This window comes from Diplodia corticola (assembly GCF_001883845.1).
Source record: "Diplodia corticola strain CBS 112549 chromosome Unknown scaffold40, whole genome shotgun sequence".
Lineage (NCBI taxonomy): Eukaryota > Fungi > Ascomycota > Dothideomycetes > Botryosphaeriales > Botryosphaeriaceae > Diplodia > Diplodia corticola.
Window position 1 is genome coordinate 293,098 of NW_017971519.1, and position 19,047 is coordinate 312,144.

The 19,047-nt window shown below is 58.2% G+C and overlaps 5 protein-coding genes across 5 annotated transcripts; 1 reads left to right on the plus strand and 4 right to left on the minus strand.

The window, feature by feature from the left end:
• Window positions 1–1,634: 1,634 nt before the first annotated feature.
• BKCO1_4000092 (uncharacterized protein) lies at window positions 1,635–2,471 on the plus strand (the record flags this gene model as incomplete). The annotated part of the gene is made up of 2 exons (XM_020275507.1): window positions 1,635–2,181; window positions 2,299–2,471. 2 exons carry the CDS (start codon window positions 1,635–1,637, stop codon window positions 2,469–2,471), a joined length of 720 nt encoding a protein of 239 aa, XP_020128501.1.
• A 1,949-nt stretch (window positions 2,472–4,420) lies between these two features.
• Window positions 4,421–6,202, minus strand: BKCO1_4000093 (mfs transporter; the record flags this gene model as incomplete). Its single annotated transcript, XM_020275508.1, has 2 exons — window positions 4,421–5,989; window positions 6,038–6,202. The coding sequence occupies 2 exons, from the start codon at window positions 6,200–6,202 to the stop codon at window positions 4,421–4,423; spliced, it is 1,734 nt and encodes a 577-aa protein (XP_020128502.1).
• Window positions 6,203–6,593: 391 nt separating this feature from the next.
• On the minus strand, window positions 6,594–8,539 carry BKCO1_4000094 (siderochrome-iron transporter; the record flags this gene model as incomplete). The annotated part of the gene is made up of 3 exons (XM_020275509.1): window positions 6,594–7,528; window positions 7,587–8,200; window positions 8,262–8,539. The coding sequence occupies 3 exons, from the start codon at window positions 8,537–8,539 to the stop codon at window positions 6,594–6,596; spliced, it is 1,827 nt and encodes a 608-aa protein (XP_020128495.1).
• Window positions 8,540–12,266: 3,727 nt separating this feature from the next.
• BKCO1_4000095 (multidrug resistance protein) lies at window positions 12,267–14,390 on the minus strand (the record flags this gene model as incomplete). Its single annotated transcript, XM_020275510.1, has 9 exons — window positions 12,267–12,337; window positions 12,395–12,714; window positions 12,784–13,440; window positions 13,498–13,618; window positions 13,672–13,769; window positions 13,824–13,832; window positions 13,891–13,964; window positions 14,021–14,157; window positions 14,210–14,390. The coding sequence occupies 9 exons, from the start codon at window positions 14,388–14,390 to the stop codon at window positions 12,267–12,269; spliced, it is 1,668 nt and encodes a 555-aa protein (XP_020128496.1).
• Window positions 14,391–16,385: 1,995 nt separating this feature from the next.
• On the minus strand, window positions 16,386–18,518 carry BKCO1_4000096 (p-loop containing nucleoside triphosphate hydrolase protein; the record flags this gene model as incomplete). Its single annotated transcript, XM_020275511.1, has 1 exon — window positions 16,386–18,518. One exon carries the CDS (start codon window positions 18,516–18,518, stop codon window positions 16,386–16,388), a length of 2,133 nt encoding a protein of 710 aa, XP_020128497.1.
• Between the last annotated feature and the right edge of the window lie 529 nt (window positions 18,519–19,047).

Below are 19,047 nucleotides of genomic sequence, written 5' to 3' on the forward strand. Positions count from 1 at the left end.
TTCGTCTTCCGTTAGCCATGGCTTTTTTTTTTCTTTTCGTTCGCTTTCCTTTTGCTCACCCGCCAATACCAAGGTCTAGAAATCCGAGCTGCACCCTCTTTCCTGCGCGCACAGAGCCACATTCTGCACCCAGCCGGGAAACAATGAGACTCCCGTACTCATGAACTGATACTTGCCGTGTGCTCAGCGTCGTGATACCAACAATGCATTACATAAGCCCCAGTCTTCCGGACCCCGTTTCGAGTCCCACTCTCAGCCTCATCCACTTAGTTGAATATCAATAGACGCACCGACGCCCGGGCAAAGAACGCACCAGATCATCTCTCAGGGCTCATACTGAACTTATCTTCTTCTCGCATTCGCTGTTCTCGGATCAGCCCCGGCCCACACCCCGCTGCGGAACATCACCACCTCAGACTATGGAAACCCACGCGTTCTATACAACAACATTGATTTCAAAGATCACAACGAAAGCAAAGCTGGGCAAACTTCAAATGACGCCATACCTTACTTGGCTGCTTTGAACGAGGACCACGGCTATCAACTGTTCAGATTATTGTGACGTGGATCCTGTGGTTCGTATATCGGCATTATCTCTATCGCGAGATCATGGCAGTTGCTATAAGATATACTAAATAGTTTGCTCTGTGTTGGGTCATGGGCAGCACATGTCATTGAGCGTAATGGATCTCTGTTCTGGGTTGCTGTCATTTAGTGACATGGGCTGCGGTAGATGACGGTCAGAAACGACGCGATACATGATGTAGCCTAAACTACATATCATTTGCGCCTCGGGCTGATTCAGCCGCTGAAGAATGCCGAAGCAAATAGAAATTGCCGGGACTTTTGAATCGCCAAAGACGGTGGTTGGCCAGTTCGGTCCAGGCCGGTTGCCTAGGTTCCATGTTGGGCGGCGCAGGGGCCGAGCTTCCGGGTATCTTCCCGGCGACTTAGATAGGTACCGTCCCGCCATCTTTTTTTCCCTGCGTCTGCGCCAAATGATCCGCAGCGGCGAAACGGGCTCTGCACGGCTGAGGGGAAAGGCCCAACGAAGGATGCTGAGCAGACATGATTGACATGTCTCAGATTGGCCACGTCAGCCCAGCTTCTCCTGAAGACGAACAAGAGGCAACGAATTGCAGAGAAACAGGCCGGGGATCGCGCGGAGTAATTGTGGGGCTCCCCTATAGGCTGCGCGCCTGCCCGGCTGTCCGCATCCATGCACGTGGCTGTCTTCAGGGAAATTTTCGCACACCGACGCCCGATTTTTAGTAACACGAGCCGTTTCAGGAGTGGGTTGTGCCGGACTTTGGTCCTACTTAAACCATCTGATTAGCCATACTTTGCTGCGAAGGCATCATTTTTGCGTGATCGCACTGGTGAATCGCGCGAGCCCGCTTTATACTTAAATCCCCAAAGAGGAACCTCCCTTCCTTTGTCAACCCCCCCACACCTGCAAGCCACCGCTACTCAAACACACTTCCCAAAAGAGATCCAAACCACGAAGAAGGGACTCTCATCATCAGACGAGGAAAAGGAGAACCCCACCCTCCAACATCCCTTGAGTACCAGCACCACTCATCCGCGTCCACGCTCCCGAGGAGCCTCCGACTCCCCAACGAACACCACCGACCATGAGCGCCGCCGCCGTCGCCGAACGGCGCCCGTCCACCCTCCCCGCCGACGTCGAGCACCTGCAACAGCACGCACAACAACAGCCGCCGACGACGCCGCCGCTCGACCGCCTCGCCCTCACCCACGCGCTCAACAACCCCACCGACACCCCCATCACCCCGGGCCACATCCTCTCCTCGCCCTACCCGGCCGCCACCCACACCCTCGACCTCTCCCGCGTGCCCACGCCCTCGGCGCTCTTCGCCCGCGCCCTCACCACCCTCGCCCCCACCGACGCCTCGTACGCCACCGCGCCCTACGAGACGGCCTTCGACTTCGCCGCCCTCTTCGCCGAGCTGCGCGCCCTGGTCGCCGCGACGCCGGGCTTCGCCTGGCCGCGCACCAGCTTCTACGTCGTCGCCTTCCGCAGCGTGCTGAAGGAGGGCATCGACAAGGAGAGGCTGGGCCTGCTGGACGAGAAGAGCCACGAGGAGGCCGTCGAGAGCGGCGGCCTGCTCAAGTACTGGTTCGGCGTGCCCGATGGCGAGAGCAGGAATCTGGCAACTTGTGAGTCCTGAGCCCCTGCCTACCTACCTACCTACCTACCTGTCCTGCCGGAGTCGCCTCCCTTCTCCGGGGTAAAATGCTTTTTTCTCGTGAGCTAATAGTGTTTCTTTTTCGCAGGCTTTTGGCATAGCAGGGAAGATGCGGCGGCCGGTGGCAAGGGCCCGTGGCATAAGAAGGCGAGGGGCGCGGCGGTTACCATGTATGAGAGTATTCGGTTTGAGACGAGGCGGTTGACGGTCGAGGAGGGGGTGAGCGGGTGGAAGTGGGAGGATTGGAAGCATGAGCACTGAGGTTAAATGGGTTATGACAAGACAATTTGGATATTGCGGACTCTGGAGCAGGGAAACATGGCGCATGGTTTTTAGAGAGGGTAGACGGAACTCCGGGTACCTTCGGCGTACGGAGGTTTTGATTGGCTGGCGTTGGTCTGCCCATGGTAATGAGGCTGAAAGAAAGCGAAACTAGAGAACATCTAGAGAATATTGAGAAATGTTTGCCAGAACTCTTTGAGCGACTTATTTTCGAATTAAGGCGATGTCTTTGGGTTCCGGAGTGGTCCATCATCACTCATAAATGTAGCAGAATGGCCCTATGACCGTGCTTAGCGCATGCCCAACCGCACTGGCGGCGCATTGACTTCCAAATCGATCAAATGATCCATCGTCCCGTTCCTGAACGGTGGCATGTTATCAATGGTGATTGTACTGGCGACCGTGTGGGTGCGACGTTCTGGGTCAGGGATCTGCCAAATCCACACGCGGTCAATCTGGCCGTGATGCAGGTAGAAAGCTGGGTTGCCCGGGCTCGCAAACAAGTCACCTCCGGGATTTCCATCAGTCGTCATGTGGCCTCTCTTGCGGTGGTTAGCTCTGTTATATTTGTATCCGAAGTTTAACCACTTCCGGCGTGTATACCAGAACATTTCGAGCTGAGGATACCCTGAATCCAGGTTTGGGCCATGCCATTACGCTCATGGATAAGCCAGGGAGTGTCCTTGTCCATCGTCCAAGATAATGGTACGTACTGATTGATGTAGCGATACAGGCACTGAGGGTTGTGTACGGCTCGTTTGCGCCGTCTCCGCCTAGACTTTCCATGTCTATTTCCTTGTCTCTTGTGAAATCTTCGAAGACATGGCCAACGGTACCGATGTTGCTAGCGTGCTCGTTACGTGGGTGTCTGCTCTCTTCGAAGTCCTCGCACTGATCGGTGTGGCAACCCCTCTGTTGGAGTGGAGAGGAAGTCGTAATCGGCGCCACCAGGCCATCAATGCTCTCTATGAAGATGGAGGCGAAACAGGGGATTCTATAAGCAAGTAAATTCCTGCAACCTCGAGCACTGGCTTGTTCCGACGTGTTCAAGCTCCCCTCCTCACTGAAGACTGTTATACTAGCCGGGGGATTTCCCCACTCACCACAAACATTCGGTTACCACCTGCCTCCGCCTCCACCCAGCTGGGTACATTTTGCTATCCTGCCTCAAGCTTACAAGCTCAAATTTTCTCGGGGAGACAGCCTGCTGAGCCGAAACTCCACAGCCCCTCTCCCAGTTCGCAGAAACTGGATATTGGTTTTGGGTTTGATGGGCCGATTTGCGAAAAGACTCGATTGGGCTACTCATGCTCGTGCAACATCGGACGCGAGAAAAGAATACCGGGTGCTTTTTGGCTTGACCGCGGCAATGTGGCTACGGTGATCCAGCTACTTGTACAGTGAAGGCCAGGAAAGAGTGTGCTTCTCACGCCATCGAGATTTTGAGATCAGCGATATCTTCAAGGAAAACGAGGCTTTGACTGCGGCCAACCCTCTTTTGCTTTTGTGGCCTGCAGTGGGTTTTCTACCTTCGTCCGGAGACTAGATTTACGCACTTGAAGACGTAGAGTACATCCTAAATGCGCCACCAGAGCCGGAAGAAGAAATGGTCAACTTTGCGGCCACACCACCACCAATGCTCCACTTCGACGAAGCCCCGTCGGATGACGACGATTCGTGTTATTCCAGAGCACGGCATGTATCGCATGCAAGCCCAAACGTATTTGCGGTAACTCCACTGATGCATCTGGAAAAGCGATCTGGCACAAGTGACCGGAGACATAAGCCGTATGGACCTAGAGGATTCCGCTTTGAAGTTACCGACGAGCGAGTTGAAGCTCTGGGATCATTGACTGTGCACGATCAAGGCCAACCGGTTCCTGGATCGGGCGCAAGAACCACGCCGCCCATCCACCACCCCTGCCCGTTCAGCACGCCGCCGCGGCGGTTGCAGCACCACCGACCGACTTATCATCCTCCTGCTTTCCCAACCCCGTCTTCGTCTCGGTATGCTCCTCACTCAACACACTCCTCCTGACAAACACCGAGGCCAAGACGCCCGCCCCAGCCACACACGCATACAAGATCCACACATCCCTCAACCCGTCGGCAAACGCGTTCCGCACCGCCCACCGCTGCCCCCCATCCGCAATACGCCTGATCCCCTCCACATTGGCGGCGGCCTCGGGCCCTGCCAGCACGGCGGCCAGCTCGCGCGACACGCCCGCGGCCAGCAGCTCGCCCTCGCGGCGGCGGACGCCGTTCTGGAACACGACACCGCCGACGACGACGGACAGGGCGTTGGCCAGGTTCCGCAGCAGGCCCAGGGTCGCCGTCGCGGCCGCCGCGTCGGCCTGCGGCACCGCGGCCTGGATGCCGATGACGGGCGTCTCGAAGCCCAGGCCGAGCCCGGCGCCGGCGAGGACCTGCACGCCCACGAGGGTGCGCAGCGGCGTCGACGCATCCAGCACGCCGGGCGCCGCCCACGCGGCGACGCCCGCGGTCGCGAGCACCATGCCGCCGACGAAGAGCGCCTTGTACTCGCCGGTGCGGTGGATGGCGAGCCCGGCGACGGTGGCGGTGGCGGCTTCGCTCAGGATCAGCGGCAGGATCAGCACGCCCGACGCCGTGGGCGACGCCAGCCGCGCTGACTGCAGGTACAGCGGCAGGTAGTACTCGGCGCCGATGGCGACGAAGGCTTGGGCAGCGCCCGCGGCCAGCGCGGCGGGGAGGCCGGGTATGGCGAACAGCCGCAGCGGGACGATGGGGTGGGCGCCGGCCAGCTTGTGCTCCGAGACGAGGAAGGCGCCGGCGAGGAGGGTGCCGAAGACGAGGAGGCAGATGACCTTGGCTGAGGACCAGGCGGAGGCGGCGTCGCCGCCGAGGGTCAGCCCGACGAGGAGCAGGGTGGTGAGGCCGAGCATGGCGGTGCCGCCCCACCAGTCGACGGCGTGTAGGCCGCGTAGGATGGGGGTACGCGGGTCGTGCACGTCCAGGTAGAGGAGGGCGAGGCCAAAGGCGGCGCCAGAGACGGGGAGGTTGAGCCAGAATATCCACCGCCACGATGCGTGCTGGGCCAGGGCGCCGCCCAGCACGGGACCGACGCCGGCGGCGACGGCCCAGATCAGCTCCGTCAGGCCGATGAAGAGGTTGCGTCGGCGCAGGGAGAACATGTCGGCGATGGTGATGTAGACCATCTGCATCAGGCCGCCGCCGCCCACGCCTTGGAGGGCACGGCCGGCGATCAGGGCGGCCATGGTCTGGGCGGTTGCGCACACGATGCTGCTGAGGAAGAAGAGCACGAGGTTGGCGAGGAGGATGGGCTTGCGGCCCCAGATGTCGGACAGCTTGGACCAGATTGGCATGACGGCGACTTTGGCGAGCAGGTAGGCGCCGCCGATCCACGTGTAGCCCGCGGCCGAGCCCAGCTGCGACGTCATGGTTGGGATCGCCGTCGAGACGATCATCTGGTCCAGTGCGCCGACGAAGAGGGCGAGCTGCGGGAGCGGTCAGCCTGGTCTGTTCGTTGGGCCTGAGACACTTACGTATAAGGCGACCATGATGGCAAAGATGCGGAAGTTGCTGCGGGAACGCGTCGTGGCATCGGGCTCGTCGGGGCCCCTCATGGCCATGGGCTCGATGATGCTTGGCTCGATGGCGGGAACGACGGAAGCGTGCCCCACGGCTGGGGAAGCATTCGTTTCGGCCATCTGAAAAGGATCGGGGTGCAAACAATGGCGATGCGGTCGAACTGGATGACTGGTGTTTGAGTATCGTCCGTAGCTTTTAAGGTTCCGGACGCGGGTGGCACCTTCCACTTCCGGTTAGTAGGCTGCCGGATCTAGAACGGTGACTCTTGTCGATGGCGCCCTTGGAGGATCATCCTAGCCCTGATGGCCGGATGGAGAATAGGTTCGATCATTATTGCTTACTCCACGTGAGATAAGTTCTCTGCAAAAAAAAAAAAAAGAACTCAAATTGGATATGTACGCGGCAAATGAACGGCTTCTATACACCCGTCGACTCCCCCCTAATGGATTCCTCTTTTCCCTTTCCGTTCTTGGTATCTCTCATTAGTTATTATTCGAAGAAAAAGGCGGTTTAGATGACGTTGCCCTTGACCTGCTTGCGGTCGACGTTGTAGTTCTTCCAGATGCCAATGGCCGGGATGGCCAGCACGAGAATCGCCGTGGCGGCAATGCACTCGTACTTTTGCGCGTAGCCGTAGGCGTAGTTGATGGCGTCGCGGGTCTGCGAGCCGACGGGGTACGTCATCTGCGTCGTGGCGCCGCCGAGGTAGATGGTCGACCAGTTGGCCTGCTGGTCCTCGGGCAGCCGCGACACCAGCGCCTTGGGGAACGTGTGCGAGTAGATGGACGCGCCCACGGCCTGGCCGATGGCCCCGCCGATGCTGGACATCATGCTCAGCATCGACAGCATCATGGGAACTCCCACGTGGTCCGCCGCCGACATGACGGCCATCTGGTTGCCGATGACCAGGATGCCGCCCGAGAAGGCGATGAAGATCTGGCACATGATGACGTACCCGATGTCGCCGTCGGACCCGCGGAAGTGCACCATCAGCCCCGCCCCCAGGATCATCAGCGGCAGCCCGAAGCACAGGCACGCGTACTTGAAGTGCTTGGTCACGCGCACGTAGATGCCGAACAGGGGCGAGATGAAGCACGACCCGACGTTGTAGATCTGCGACATGTAGCCCGCGTTCTTGATGTCCAGGTTGTAGACGACCTGCACGAAGTAGTAGTAGTACAGGTCCCACGAGTAGAAGCTGAAGTAGAGCACCGCCGACGTGACGCACGCGCCCAGCACCGTGCGCTCCTTCAGCAGCTCCCACGGCACGAAGTGCTTCTTGGCAAAGTACCGCTCCCACACGTAGAAGACGGGGAAGAGGCAGAAGCCGATGACCACCATGGCGATGAACTTGGCGCTGGAGTAGGCCGCCATGCTGTACGACGTCAGGCTGAACGGCAGCAGGAACAGGACGAAGGCGGCGATGATGATCAGGCAGCCGAACACTGGGGCACGGTCAGCTTCTGTTTTCTGTCGCCATGCAGGCAGCCACATGGCACTTACTGTCAAACTCCTGCACGTAGTGCCAGGTGGACTGGGCAAAGTTGCGGCCGCTGGACGCCTTCTTGTAGATGCCCAGCCTCTCGGCCTTCTTCTGGTACAGCTTGAAGACGATGACCAGCGGGAAGAAGACGAAGCACTGGATGATGCAGAAGGCGCCGTACGCCCAGCGGAAGGTGGTCATGGACAGGAACGACTGGGCGGCGAGCGGGCCGGTGAAGGCGGTGCAGATGAAGGGCGTGGTGACGAAGCCGAAGGCGAAGGCCCGGTTCTTCAGCCCGGACGTGTCGGCGATGAAGATGTCCAGGATGATGTAGATGCAGTCGTAGCCGATCCAGTACAGCGTGTAGCCGGCGGCGTAGCCGTCGGGCCCGTTGCTCGCGGCGATGATGATCATGCCAAGGAGGTAGATGCAGGTGAAGACGAACAGACCCTCGGCACGGCCCCACACGTTCAGGATGCGGGCCGCGGGCAGCCTGAGGATGCCGCCGACAATGGACGCCAGGATGTTGGCCGTGGAGATCTCGGGCGCGGCCGAGAAGGACGAGTAGGCGTAGTAGTTGACGTTGTTGCCGATGGACTGCTGGAAGGCCAGCATGAAGAAGCAGACCCAGATCCTGCGTCGAGTCAGTGCTGAGTCGTCGATGGACGGGCGAGGCCATGGATCAAACCACTCACCAGGCGTAGATGCACCACACCGTCTTCTTGGACCAGACGAGGGCGGCGGCCTCGACCTTCTGCACACCCAGGTCGACATTCTTGGTGACCTCGTCGGGGTGCTTCTCGATCTCGCGCTCGTTGCGGGCCTCGAGGCTCAGGGCGTCCGAGTTGGAGTCGGAGGGGTGGTCGACGGCGTAGTCGGCCTTGGGCTCGGTGCTGGACTCGGTGGCGGGCTGCAGGGCAGCCTCAGCGACCACGGCATCCTTGCGGCCCCTGACGTTGTCGAGAATGCCCATCTTGGCGGTTGGGGAGGAAGTCTTGGGACGCAGCGTGCAGCACTAGCTACTGAGGACAGGGCGGCCGTCCACCGCCTAATAAGTGATCTACCCGGCGCGGCCACCCTTGCAGCATGCTTGCCAGCAGAGTTTTTGCCGACCGCGAGGCATGCAACGGCGTTTTCATCTAATAAGATAAGATAATCGGGGTCCACACGCGCAGCGAATCAGGGGCACTCGCTCTCCCCGACGGCGCGAGCTAAAGCACGGAACAGCTGCATATTGAACAAGGCGCCACCGCCACCCAGAGCCGGATCTAATCTGATCCGTGCAGCCTGCCGGTCCCGGACTGCGCCGCGGATGCGACGCTGCTCGTGGGGCGACTCTCTAGGTACACAGTACCTACGTAGGTTCACAGCTAGCACTACCACCTCGCGCTCCTCTGGCGCTGCTCCAGTCTCCTTCATCCCGGACGACAGGCCCGGCTCGATCAACCCACGCCGCACAGCCGCAGGGCGCGTGGACGAAAGGATCTGCTTTCTCCGGGCTCAGCTGCAGCAGTGTTGTTGTTCGAGAAGCCTATGCCACCCTGCCTCCCCTCGGAGCCGCCGAAGCCGCGTCAGCCCCGGGCCAATGCTAGTCGTAAAAGTCAGGCACGACGCCAAGCACTAGCACTCCATCATGCGACCAACAGCATCTCTGCAGGCACATGTGGTTTTCCATTTCCGGGCTGCCGTGCGTGCGGCAATATCCGGCCGTGGTCCGACCATCAGACCCCAACACCACGCGGTTTTGCTGTCTTCTGCGTCAAGTCCGAGTCCGACGGTGGGTGGGGCCACGCCCAGTGCGGAGTCGGCTGCAGGTGGCAGCATGGGCGCAGCATGGGCTGAAAACACCGCTCCCCAATGAGCTGCGAGCCGTGCCGTCCCGTCTAATTGCCTGCCCGTCATTGGCCCCGCCCTGGGAGCACACGTCTGCTCCAGCACGAGCGGCCGCCGAGTGGGGATCTCTCCAGAGTCCAAGGGTGCGATTGCTTAAACGTTAAAAAATACTCTATTCACTCCTTCGCCCTCTGCTGTCTCACCACTGCCGCCTCTCCGTCCCGAGCCGCTCGCCTGACCCGGCTCTGCCTCCCGTCCACGGCCCGCACACGTAGCGGGCTACCACACACGAATCCCTCCGCAAGCCACCCTGACCGAGCCGCTGGTCATTGGTTCCTTCCGCCGCTCTGGATCCGGCAGTGGGGAACATGTGCCGCATCCGCCGCCCGCTCGCCTGTTTATACCGAACCGGCCCACTCCTCCATACAACCCTGCAGCTGAGGAAGCCCGAATCGATGCGCTCCTGCCGCAAGCGGAACAGCCGAAACAGGCCAGCAGCGTGCGTTTCATTCGAGGCCTTCGGGACGATTCCCAGTTCAAACGACATCTGCCGGTCACGCGATCGCTTACAAGTCCGCCAGCGATATGTATAGCCCGGGCAATCCCACGTCAGAACTCTAAATTTAACGTTGGTCTGAATCGTCCAGACGACTCTGATCGTGCCTGTCAGCAAACCTCTGCATGGGCGACCGGTTGGAAACCCAGTCCGACATCGGCATCTGTTGTATGTACGATCCTCCTCGATCCCCGACGATCACGGCCGGGGTCGGGTTTCACATGGACGGGGCAAGTCATCTCTCTCATGTACTTCATATGCCAATGAAGAGTCCGTTTCATGCATTCTCGTCAGCTGCGGAATGAGGAACGGAGGGCGGAACCCGCTGAGAACATGTGGACACTCGAAACACCTCGTCTCCATGCCTCGGGAACCAACCAAACGTCGACTATTTGAAATCCATCTCTCCTCCCACGCCATTCCCTTCAGCTCATCCGTCGGTCCGATGCGAGAGACCGATACTCGGCGACAGTAGCAACAATACGAATGCGACAAGCCGCGATTCCGAGACGATCAAGCATGTATTGGCACGCCTGAGGCAACCTCATCCATGCCTCAGCACTCCACAGTCTCCTGCGGCCGTTGCTACGGCCGAACTATCAAAGTGACATTTGCCGCTAACGCATACATTGACCGCATCGTACTTGCTGCTCGCGCGGATCCTCGGGCCCCATTTGAACAGAACCCAAGGTATCGGCAGCATGCCCACGGAAACGAACTCGAGCAGGCTCGTCGCCCAGCGAATCCCCTCGTGTGTGCGTGATCCCCCACGCAAATGGCACAAGGCTACGTAGAGGCTAACGAAGGCGACGATGGGATCGGTGAGTAGCATGTGCACCGGCTTGAGCAGCGCGACCGTGAGCAGGAATTTGACCGCCGCCCCTGCCCCTTGGGGTCCTGCGTTTTGTGGATGATGACGGCGTTTCTTGGCCCAACGCTTGAGGTTGACTTTTGTTGGTCAACACCATCGCTTACACGTTGTAAATGATCTTCGTCATCACCCAACAAGGGTCATGTTCAGAAACGTGTCATCATGAACAACACCCTTGTTGAACCCCCTTTCTTCATTCGCCTATGTAAACACCATGTAGTAGCAGCATTTATTGGATCATCCAGCTATCAGCTTTCTTGTACGTCTCCAGAAGCGTGAGGAGTAAGGTGTAGATGATGTGGAGCGAAAGAGGATGGCCCATTGCGTCTGCCGCCAGTCTTTGTATTGCGCGACGAAGCCACGGATGAAGGGGCTTGAGGGATATTAGGCTCTTGTCAGCTACACTGCTCCGCCAGGCTTCGGAAAAGCTGTTTCCACGGTTTACAGCGCAGTGGGCAAAAGCTTACAGAGAAGTCCCACCCAACGAAACCACTGTTGGAAAAAGCTCGGAGGCATTGAGTAGGCTGTGCATTCAGCTGGTTCCTTCGAGGCTGATAGAAGTCTCGACACTCTTACGACTCTCCGCAAGCATTGAGGTCGAAGCCGGGCCCGAAAGGCTTTGGCAACGATCCAAGGAAAAAGGAGGTAGAGCAGCCGGTAACACGATTGCAAAAACTTTCAGTGGAGAATGAAGGATCTCGGTTGAATGAGCACGTCCATGAACGGAAAAATTTTAGACAACACCAGTCTACGCCTTGTATAGAGCAGACGCTTTTGCTGATACCTGCCTTCTGCGCCACGGTTTCGCTCCTGTTGGACCGGGATATGGAGGTGCTACCGAAGGACCTGGGCAGCATTACGGCCATTTTGGAATGAGTTCGATATACATTGAAGTAGCGAATAGAGAAAGCCAGGCAATCGTGCTACGGTCGGGGTTCGTCTGATGAAGTTACGTTTGAGGAAGTCTGCCGAGAAATCCTGACTAAACGTCATCACCTCGTATTACTCGCGAGATCCCGCCGACTGCCGATGTCGCTCAGTGGTGGAGATTAGATCCGAAGGTCGCCGGTCTGAATGAAGTCTTCTGATCCGGACTCCGTCTCCATGGCCCACCAGGTTCGCTCCACACCCCGTTATATAAATAGATTTGTTTTCTTTCTTTTTCCAGGCAGCCATCGGTCTATGCACTATAGGCACATCGCGCCTTCGACGTTCCGGCAGGAGCCGCCAAGCGAGATGGAATAGCCCGGGGCTGCGTTTTTGACTGGTTCTATAATTCTATGTGGGTTGACCAAAGAAAAGTCTAATTAATCCCGAATGGATGATGGGGGAAAGGTCAGTCTACCTCTACTTCGCATCTGCCGTTCTTCGTGAACCGAAAATCTCATGTGCAAATACTTTTCTCCCAGATACGATTGCACCAAACCTTCACAACCCGACTCAAGAAAGCGTGCGCTCCCTGACAAAAAGGCCCAGAACAGTACCCACAACCGACAAGCCGAGAGACATGGCTACCTCACTGTCAGCCACACAGCCACACATGGCGTTGATCATAGACGACGACTTACCATAAGCCCCTCGAAACCCAAGCACATATACATCAACAATCTTCTCCTTGATCTCACCAGTCAGGTGCTGCAAGAAGCCGATATCCTCCAAGCACCTGCGGATGAACTCGTCACGGTTCGGGAAATCGGCGCCCACGACTCCCTGCAGCCCGCGGTGCACGATGGTCTGCAGGACGGCGGCGCTGGACGCCAGGCCGACCAGGCTGCCGATGCTCCCGGAGAGGTACATGGTCGAGCTGGCGATGGCGACGTACGGAGTGGCGACGGAGGCGGTCATTGCGATGAAGACGGCAGATGAGGCCATGCCGGTGCCGAAGCCGCTGAAGGAGAGACGTTAGATGTCGGCCACTGTCGTCGACGTGATATATATATGGGGGAGAACTGCTTACCCCGGGATGACGTATAGGCTCTCCCACAAGTTCGTGTGGTTCCCGCTCCAGCGCAGCAGCATGAGCATGTAGCACACGGACGTGCACGTGGTGCCGAGCGTGATCAGCACCTTGTACCTGCCGGTGCGGCCGATGAAGGCGCCGCTGGCCAGCTGGCTGACCGTGTTGCCGAGGACGGCGGGGAAGAGGTGGGCGCCGGCCTTGGTGGCGCTGACGCCGTCGGTGATCTGGAAGTAGAGCGGGACGGTGAACATCATGCTCCCCTGCGCGGCGACCTGCAGCGCCATGATGACGAAGGTGATGCTGAAGTCGCGCTCGCGGAAGATGTCGAGCGGCAGCACGGGCTCGGCCGCATGCTTCTCGGCGAGGATGAAGAGGATGCTGGCTATCACGGCGGCGCCGAGGAGACTGAAGATGAGCGGGTGCGACCATGGGATCTTTTGGCCACCGAGCTCGAGGGGGAACATGAGGAGGAGGATTGCGGCGGTCAGAGTTATCGAGCCGAGTATGTCAAGCCGCGAGAGCGGGTTTGACGGCTTGCAGTCCTTGGGGGCGTCGGCGGGGTCGGGGGCGGGGGCGGCTTGTGTGTGTTGAGGAACAAGGAGCCACGCAAGAGCGAAGGCTACAACCATGGGGGGAACTTGAACCAAGAAGGTCCTGAAGTCGCGAGTGAGCATTGGCACCCATGCAGCCGGCATGTTGAGTTGAACTCACCATCTCCAGCCAATGGTGTCGGCAAACCAGCCACCGACGGGGCCGCCCAAACTTCTCCCAGTGGTGGTGATGATGTTGACATAGCTGCGCCAAGATGCAACATCGCGGAGAGGCACCAAGTCTGGCAAACAGGTCAGCTCGGTCGTGCAAGCGGCGTGGAGGGAGGCGAGTGACCTGTAATGATGATGGAAACCAAGGCACTCATGCCCGCGCTCCCAATGCCCGACAGTACGCGGCCCAGGATTACGACAGCCAATGACGGCGCGACGCCACTGCAGCACCGTGTTACTCGACGACGCACGCTGCCGGACGCAAGGGCTACTTACATGATGCAACTGTCGCGAGGAAGTGATCAGCACAGGCGACGATGATTCAAACTGGTCCATTGCTTACCAGCCAATAGCAAACAAGGCATAAGTAATCAGAAGCACCGACTTGCGGCCGTACAGGTCCGACAGCTTGCCAACCTGTAGCAGTACTGTCAGTAGGTGAAGACTGCGTTTTCAGAAAGCCTGCTCGGTACCAGAGGTTGGGCAGCCGTCGAGGCAAGGCCGAAGCTGACAAAGATCCAGCTCGAGTTGGAAAGGTCATCGAATTCCGAGGCAATCAGCGCATGGGTGGCAAGAACAATCGACACGTCGGCATTGGACAGCAAAACGCCTGGGACGGTTGTCTCGTTAGTCGAGCGTGGTGAGGCATGGTGGATACGCACCGATGAGCAGCACGGCCAGGATGCTGATAATCTTCTTCTTGGACGTTGTTTTCTCCGGTTCGGGTTGGAAGGGCGGCCCGACGGTCGATGAAACTGCCTCGTCGACCTCTGCTCCCGGCGGAGTGACGTGATTCGGCAGCAGCGGCGATCGCTCGTCAATCGCATCAGCGTTCGTCTGCATCCTCGGTTTGGGGCCCAGACGACTCGGTCAAGGTGGAAGCTAAGTTGACTCGCAAATTGTGCAAACGGACGAGGAGGAGGCAGAAGTATGGGCGAATTTTCGTATGACTGGTAGGCTGGCGCCATGGCAATTTCCGGCTTATGCTTACCGCTGTGCAGCCGCGGATGTGCGGTCGCCGATACGGGATAGTTGCGGCGTCGATGGCGTGCTGACCCGCCCATCTCGCGCAAGTTGAACCGAGCTGTGTAGCCGTCGGCAAGTCCGCTGCCAACTTACCCGGCTGATCTGCAGAGATGGCTGTTACTTTTATAACAAGTGATGAGAGACGGCTGTTAATCGGCCTAAGTAGGAAAGGTGGTAGCCAGAACCGAATATCGGTCAATCCCTCTTGCATCATTCACATGGCGCCCTATGTTTCACCGGCTGAAAGGCGCTGGCTTTATTTTGACCTCATCATACCGTTTTCCATCCCGGTCCCCCTCCGCCCACCCTCCTTCCAGCGACCCCGATAGCTACGGAATGCGCCCGGCTTTCATGACGGCGAAGACATCGGGTGCACCGGTAGATGTATATAAGGAAGACGGAGCCGAAGTTGGCGTGAAGCGTTAAACTTCCGACGTGAACAGGTCTCGGGGCTTGGAAAGAAAGTCGGTGAATCTGCAGCAGTGTGTCACGGACATGGAAGGAAACTGTAGGTGAGTGACGTGAGTCATGTCGTAGGACGTAGAGAGTCATGATGACCGGGATAAACCTACTCAGTATCAGAACATCGGACAAAGGAGCGAGGATATGTGGGACTTGTCAACTGGCGCATGTCACTTGCGTTGCATCTACTGCTATTGCACCTTAGGGATAGTTTACTCTTTAGGGTCTCCATTCGAGCGGCACGCATCACACTCCGCTTCTCCCAACACTCCTGCGCCTGTGCATTAAAAGCCGCAATGTTGGAGTCACTAGAGCTCAGGCAGGCATTGTTCTTGCCTGCGTAGCTTGCAACTGCCGTCTCTGTGGTGGCGGAAGCGCTGCTGTCACTCTGGCCTGAACTTGACTTTGCCAGAGACGTTGTGGCCGGCTGTCATAGAAGTCATGGGGCAAGCTGGCGTGGCACCGAAGCTGGTAGGGGCTGTAGCTCGCCGACGCAGAGGGCACGACCTGAGTACTGGATGACTGGGTGGAATTGGTGCTTGAGGGAACTCGTAATAAAACACGGGAGAATCCCTCGCTCGAGCTTGTTAGCTGTCCTTTCTGTTACCTGTCCCTGCTTAGTGCCAAACAATTGATAGGCTCCCTGGTATCTCAGTTGACTGCTTAAGGTGGGACGTGACTACTGGTAAATCAAGCGACCGCTCTCTGGGTGGGCAGGGATTTTTAGCTGCCAAGTCACAAAGGATGTAAACGTAATATGGTCTGAACATATTTTGGATTTCGCCAATAAGATGCGTAAAATTTATCAAGCTGGGGAAGTAGTAGATCGCTTCCCTACTACTGGCGTGGTCGCGGTAAACATGTTCGCAGGTGGCTAGGGCTAGCTCGTTATGCTAGCTTAACGTCGTAGTGCTTGGTGTAGCTTTTATTATTATTACGAGGAGTTTGGGGGCCTAGTGTTGTGGGCTTTGTACCTAGTCGTTTCCCCAGAAATACGGGTGATCCACCGGGAACCATCACGACCCAGCCGGCACAAACCACCATGGCTATTGCTAGCTTCCGTATAAGCTTCTCACCATTTGCCAAGCACTGAGTAACCAGTCAAACAGAGTAATATGATGTGCGGCTTTGCAAGGTGGAGGCGGGAACACATCGGCCCTGTTTTTGGCTCTACCATTATTGCTACGAACGTAGTAAAACGGCCGTGTTTTGCGCCACATGACTCGCATGCTACGTTTCCATACTGTTTGAATATACTGTACACAAGTACTTTGTGAAATACTTTCTAGATTTTTGTACATACCAATAAGAAAATGCTCTTGCATCACGTCGAAGATGCCATGTCCAAATCTACGAGCTATCCTCGATATTCCGCAGAGTGGACTCAAAGTCGTCCCACACCTTCAGCACAATCTCCAAGTGCTCCAACCCCAGTTTCCCATGCTCGCTCTTGGCCAGTGTAAGCGCCGTATTCACCGCATTCGAGATCTCTCTTCCGTTCATCTCGACACGATGCGTCCTCTCCACAACGCTGTCAAGATCCAAGTCCTTGTCCTCGGCCTCGACGCGGCCCAACTGCTGCCTCCAAATCTGCTTCCGCCGTTCGGCATCCGGGGCGTGATACTGCAAGGCCAGGTGCAGGCGCGACCGGATGGCGGGATCGAAGATGCTGACGCGGTTGGACGTCAGGAACAGGATGCCCTGGAAGTACTCGAGCTGCTTCAGGAAGATGGCGACGAGGTTGTTGTGCTCGAACTGGTCGGGCCCGCTGCTGCGGGCCTCGAGGAAGACGTCGGCCTCGTCGATCAGCACGATGGCGCGCCAGATGGAGGCGTACGTCAGCAGGCCTTGCATCTCCATGGCGATGCGCGTGCCGTACGAGCCCAGCTCGCCCGTGGAGATCTTCAGCAGCGGCCGCCGCGTCTGCTCCGCCACCAGCTCGGCCGTCAGCGTCTTGCCGCTGCCGGGCGTGCCGTGCAGGAGGGCGATGAGGCCCTTGCCCTTGAGGCTGGCTTCGTTGCGCGCGTTCTCCGGGAAGCGGTGCGCAGTGACGAGGGCCTGGATAAGGTGCCGCTGGGCGGGGGGGATGATGAGAGAGTCCATGGCGTTGGGGATCCACTGGACGGGGCTAAGGGAGTCGATGAAGAGCTTGCACCACTGCTTTGTTTCGAGGGAGAAGCCGAAGACGAAGGGAGGGCAGAAGAGCGGGTCAGCGGTGGCGTTGGAGAAGGCTGAGGGCTTCTGGCTGGCCATGTCGCGGCGGCGGCAGTCGTCGTCGTCGTCGTCGTCGTCGTCGTCTTCATCATCGTCGCAGTCAAAGCCCTGAGCGTGTTTGGTGGCCTCCTCGACAAAGGTTTTCGGATCGACTACGACGCGGTGCGAGGCCGTGTGAGGGAGCCAGATGCCATTGAAGGATGCACACTCGTTGTAGTAGTCGTACGGAGGATTCTTCAGGTACAGAAAGAGCCCCTCGTAGTCCCAGGTGGTAACGCCGCGGATATCAAGATAGCGGTTGCCTCTCTCAATGAGGCGCTCCTCGAGGTCGTCTTGGTGGCGCAGGAAGCTCAAGGGAAACAAGGGAAGGTTGTCGATGGCAGTAGTTCCGGTGCCGACGAAAACCTCGCCGTGCCAGATTCTGATGCTGACGGTGGAGGTGCCGGCCCTCAGGCCATCGCCGTTGGTGAACTCGCAGGTGACGTCGAAGTATTTCCCGCCCTGCAGTGCGTGTCCGTACGCAGCCTTCTTGCACCGGTACAGACGCGGATGGCCGTGTTCGGAGGCGAACAGGACGTCGCCGGGCTTGAAGATGGCCCAGAGCAGGTCAAAGGTAATCAGGCCAGCATCGACCATGTTGCGGAGCGCAGGTCCATCATCGCCCATCTCCGACTCGAGGAAGGCCAGAAGGAGATTGATGTGCGCCGTGATGGTGTCTGCTTCGGCGTTGCCGGACTCTACCGCCTTTGCGGCGTATTGGTGGAGCTCGGTCTTGTGGTGGTGCAGCATGGCGTACGGGCTCTTGCAGACGACCGAATCCTCTTGGCCGAATTTCAGGGACTCGGAGGGGTAGTAGCTGACGACTTGGCTGAGTGCAGCTCGGATGTGGGGTGAGTTGATCTCGACGGTCGTCTTTTCGAGGTTTCTCTTGGCGTCGAAGGTCTGCTTGGTGACGAGGGCGTGGGAAGCAAACTTGGAGTCATTTTGAGACTTGGAGTACTTGTCCTTCTCGATGATTTCGAGCTCTCCGTTTTCTTTGTCTGGGCGTTCGACGAGTGCCTTGATCGAGAGTCTGGATCCTGGGCCCTCGGCCGGCTCTGCATCATCGGCATCGCCTTCGCTGTTGGAGCTCTTGGGTGTGTCTTGGCTGGAAATGTTCTCGGTGGTCTTCAAGAGTAGCTTGTAGAGCAGAGGGATGAATTCGTCCATGGTGCTGGGCGATGGTGCGCCATCATTCGTCGCGGTTCGATTGGCGTCGTGCGATGGCATTGTGGAGGAGAATGGCGAGTGGTTTCGAAGAGCAGGGACTCAGCTTAGGAGGCTGGGGCTGATGTCGTGTTGGCATTGTTCGAGGAAGGCGGAGGGAGCATTAAGTATAGACACACTAGTGGCGGCGGCAAGGCAACAGCAGGCAGCTACGGTCAGCGCCTCCCTCTTTCGGCGTCACCGGTGCAACACCGCAGCTTCTGGCATAGAAACCCCAACAAGTCGCCGCGGTGTTGCGATCCCAAGGCCTAGCGGCCTAGCGCCTGTCCAGACATTGGCTCTTGCTTGCTCTGCTGCCTGCACAGGGTTGGGGGCCGAAACGCCGTTTGATTGGCCGACTGTCTGACCGATTTTGCCCGTTTTAAAAGACAAATCATGTGGTTTCGTGTTTCTTCAAGGTTATCTCGTCCTGCGCGTCGCGTACACCAACGAATACCGCCACCGGCGAGCGGCGAGCGAATATCCCCAGCAGCGAGCGAATGCCTCCAGCAGCAGCGACGAGCGAAAACCGCCACCAGCGACGAGCGAACGC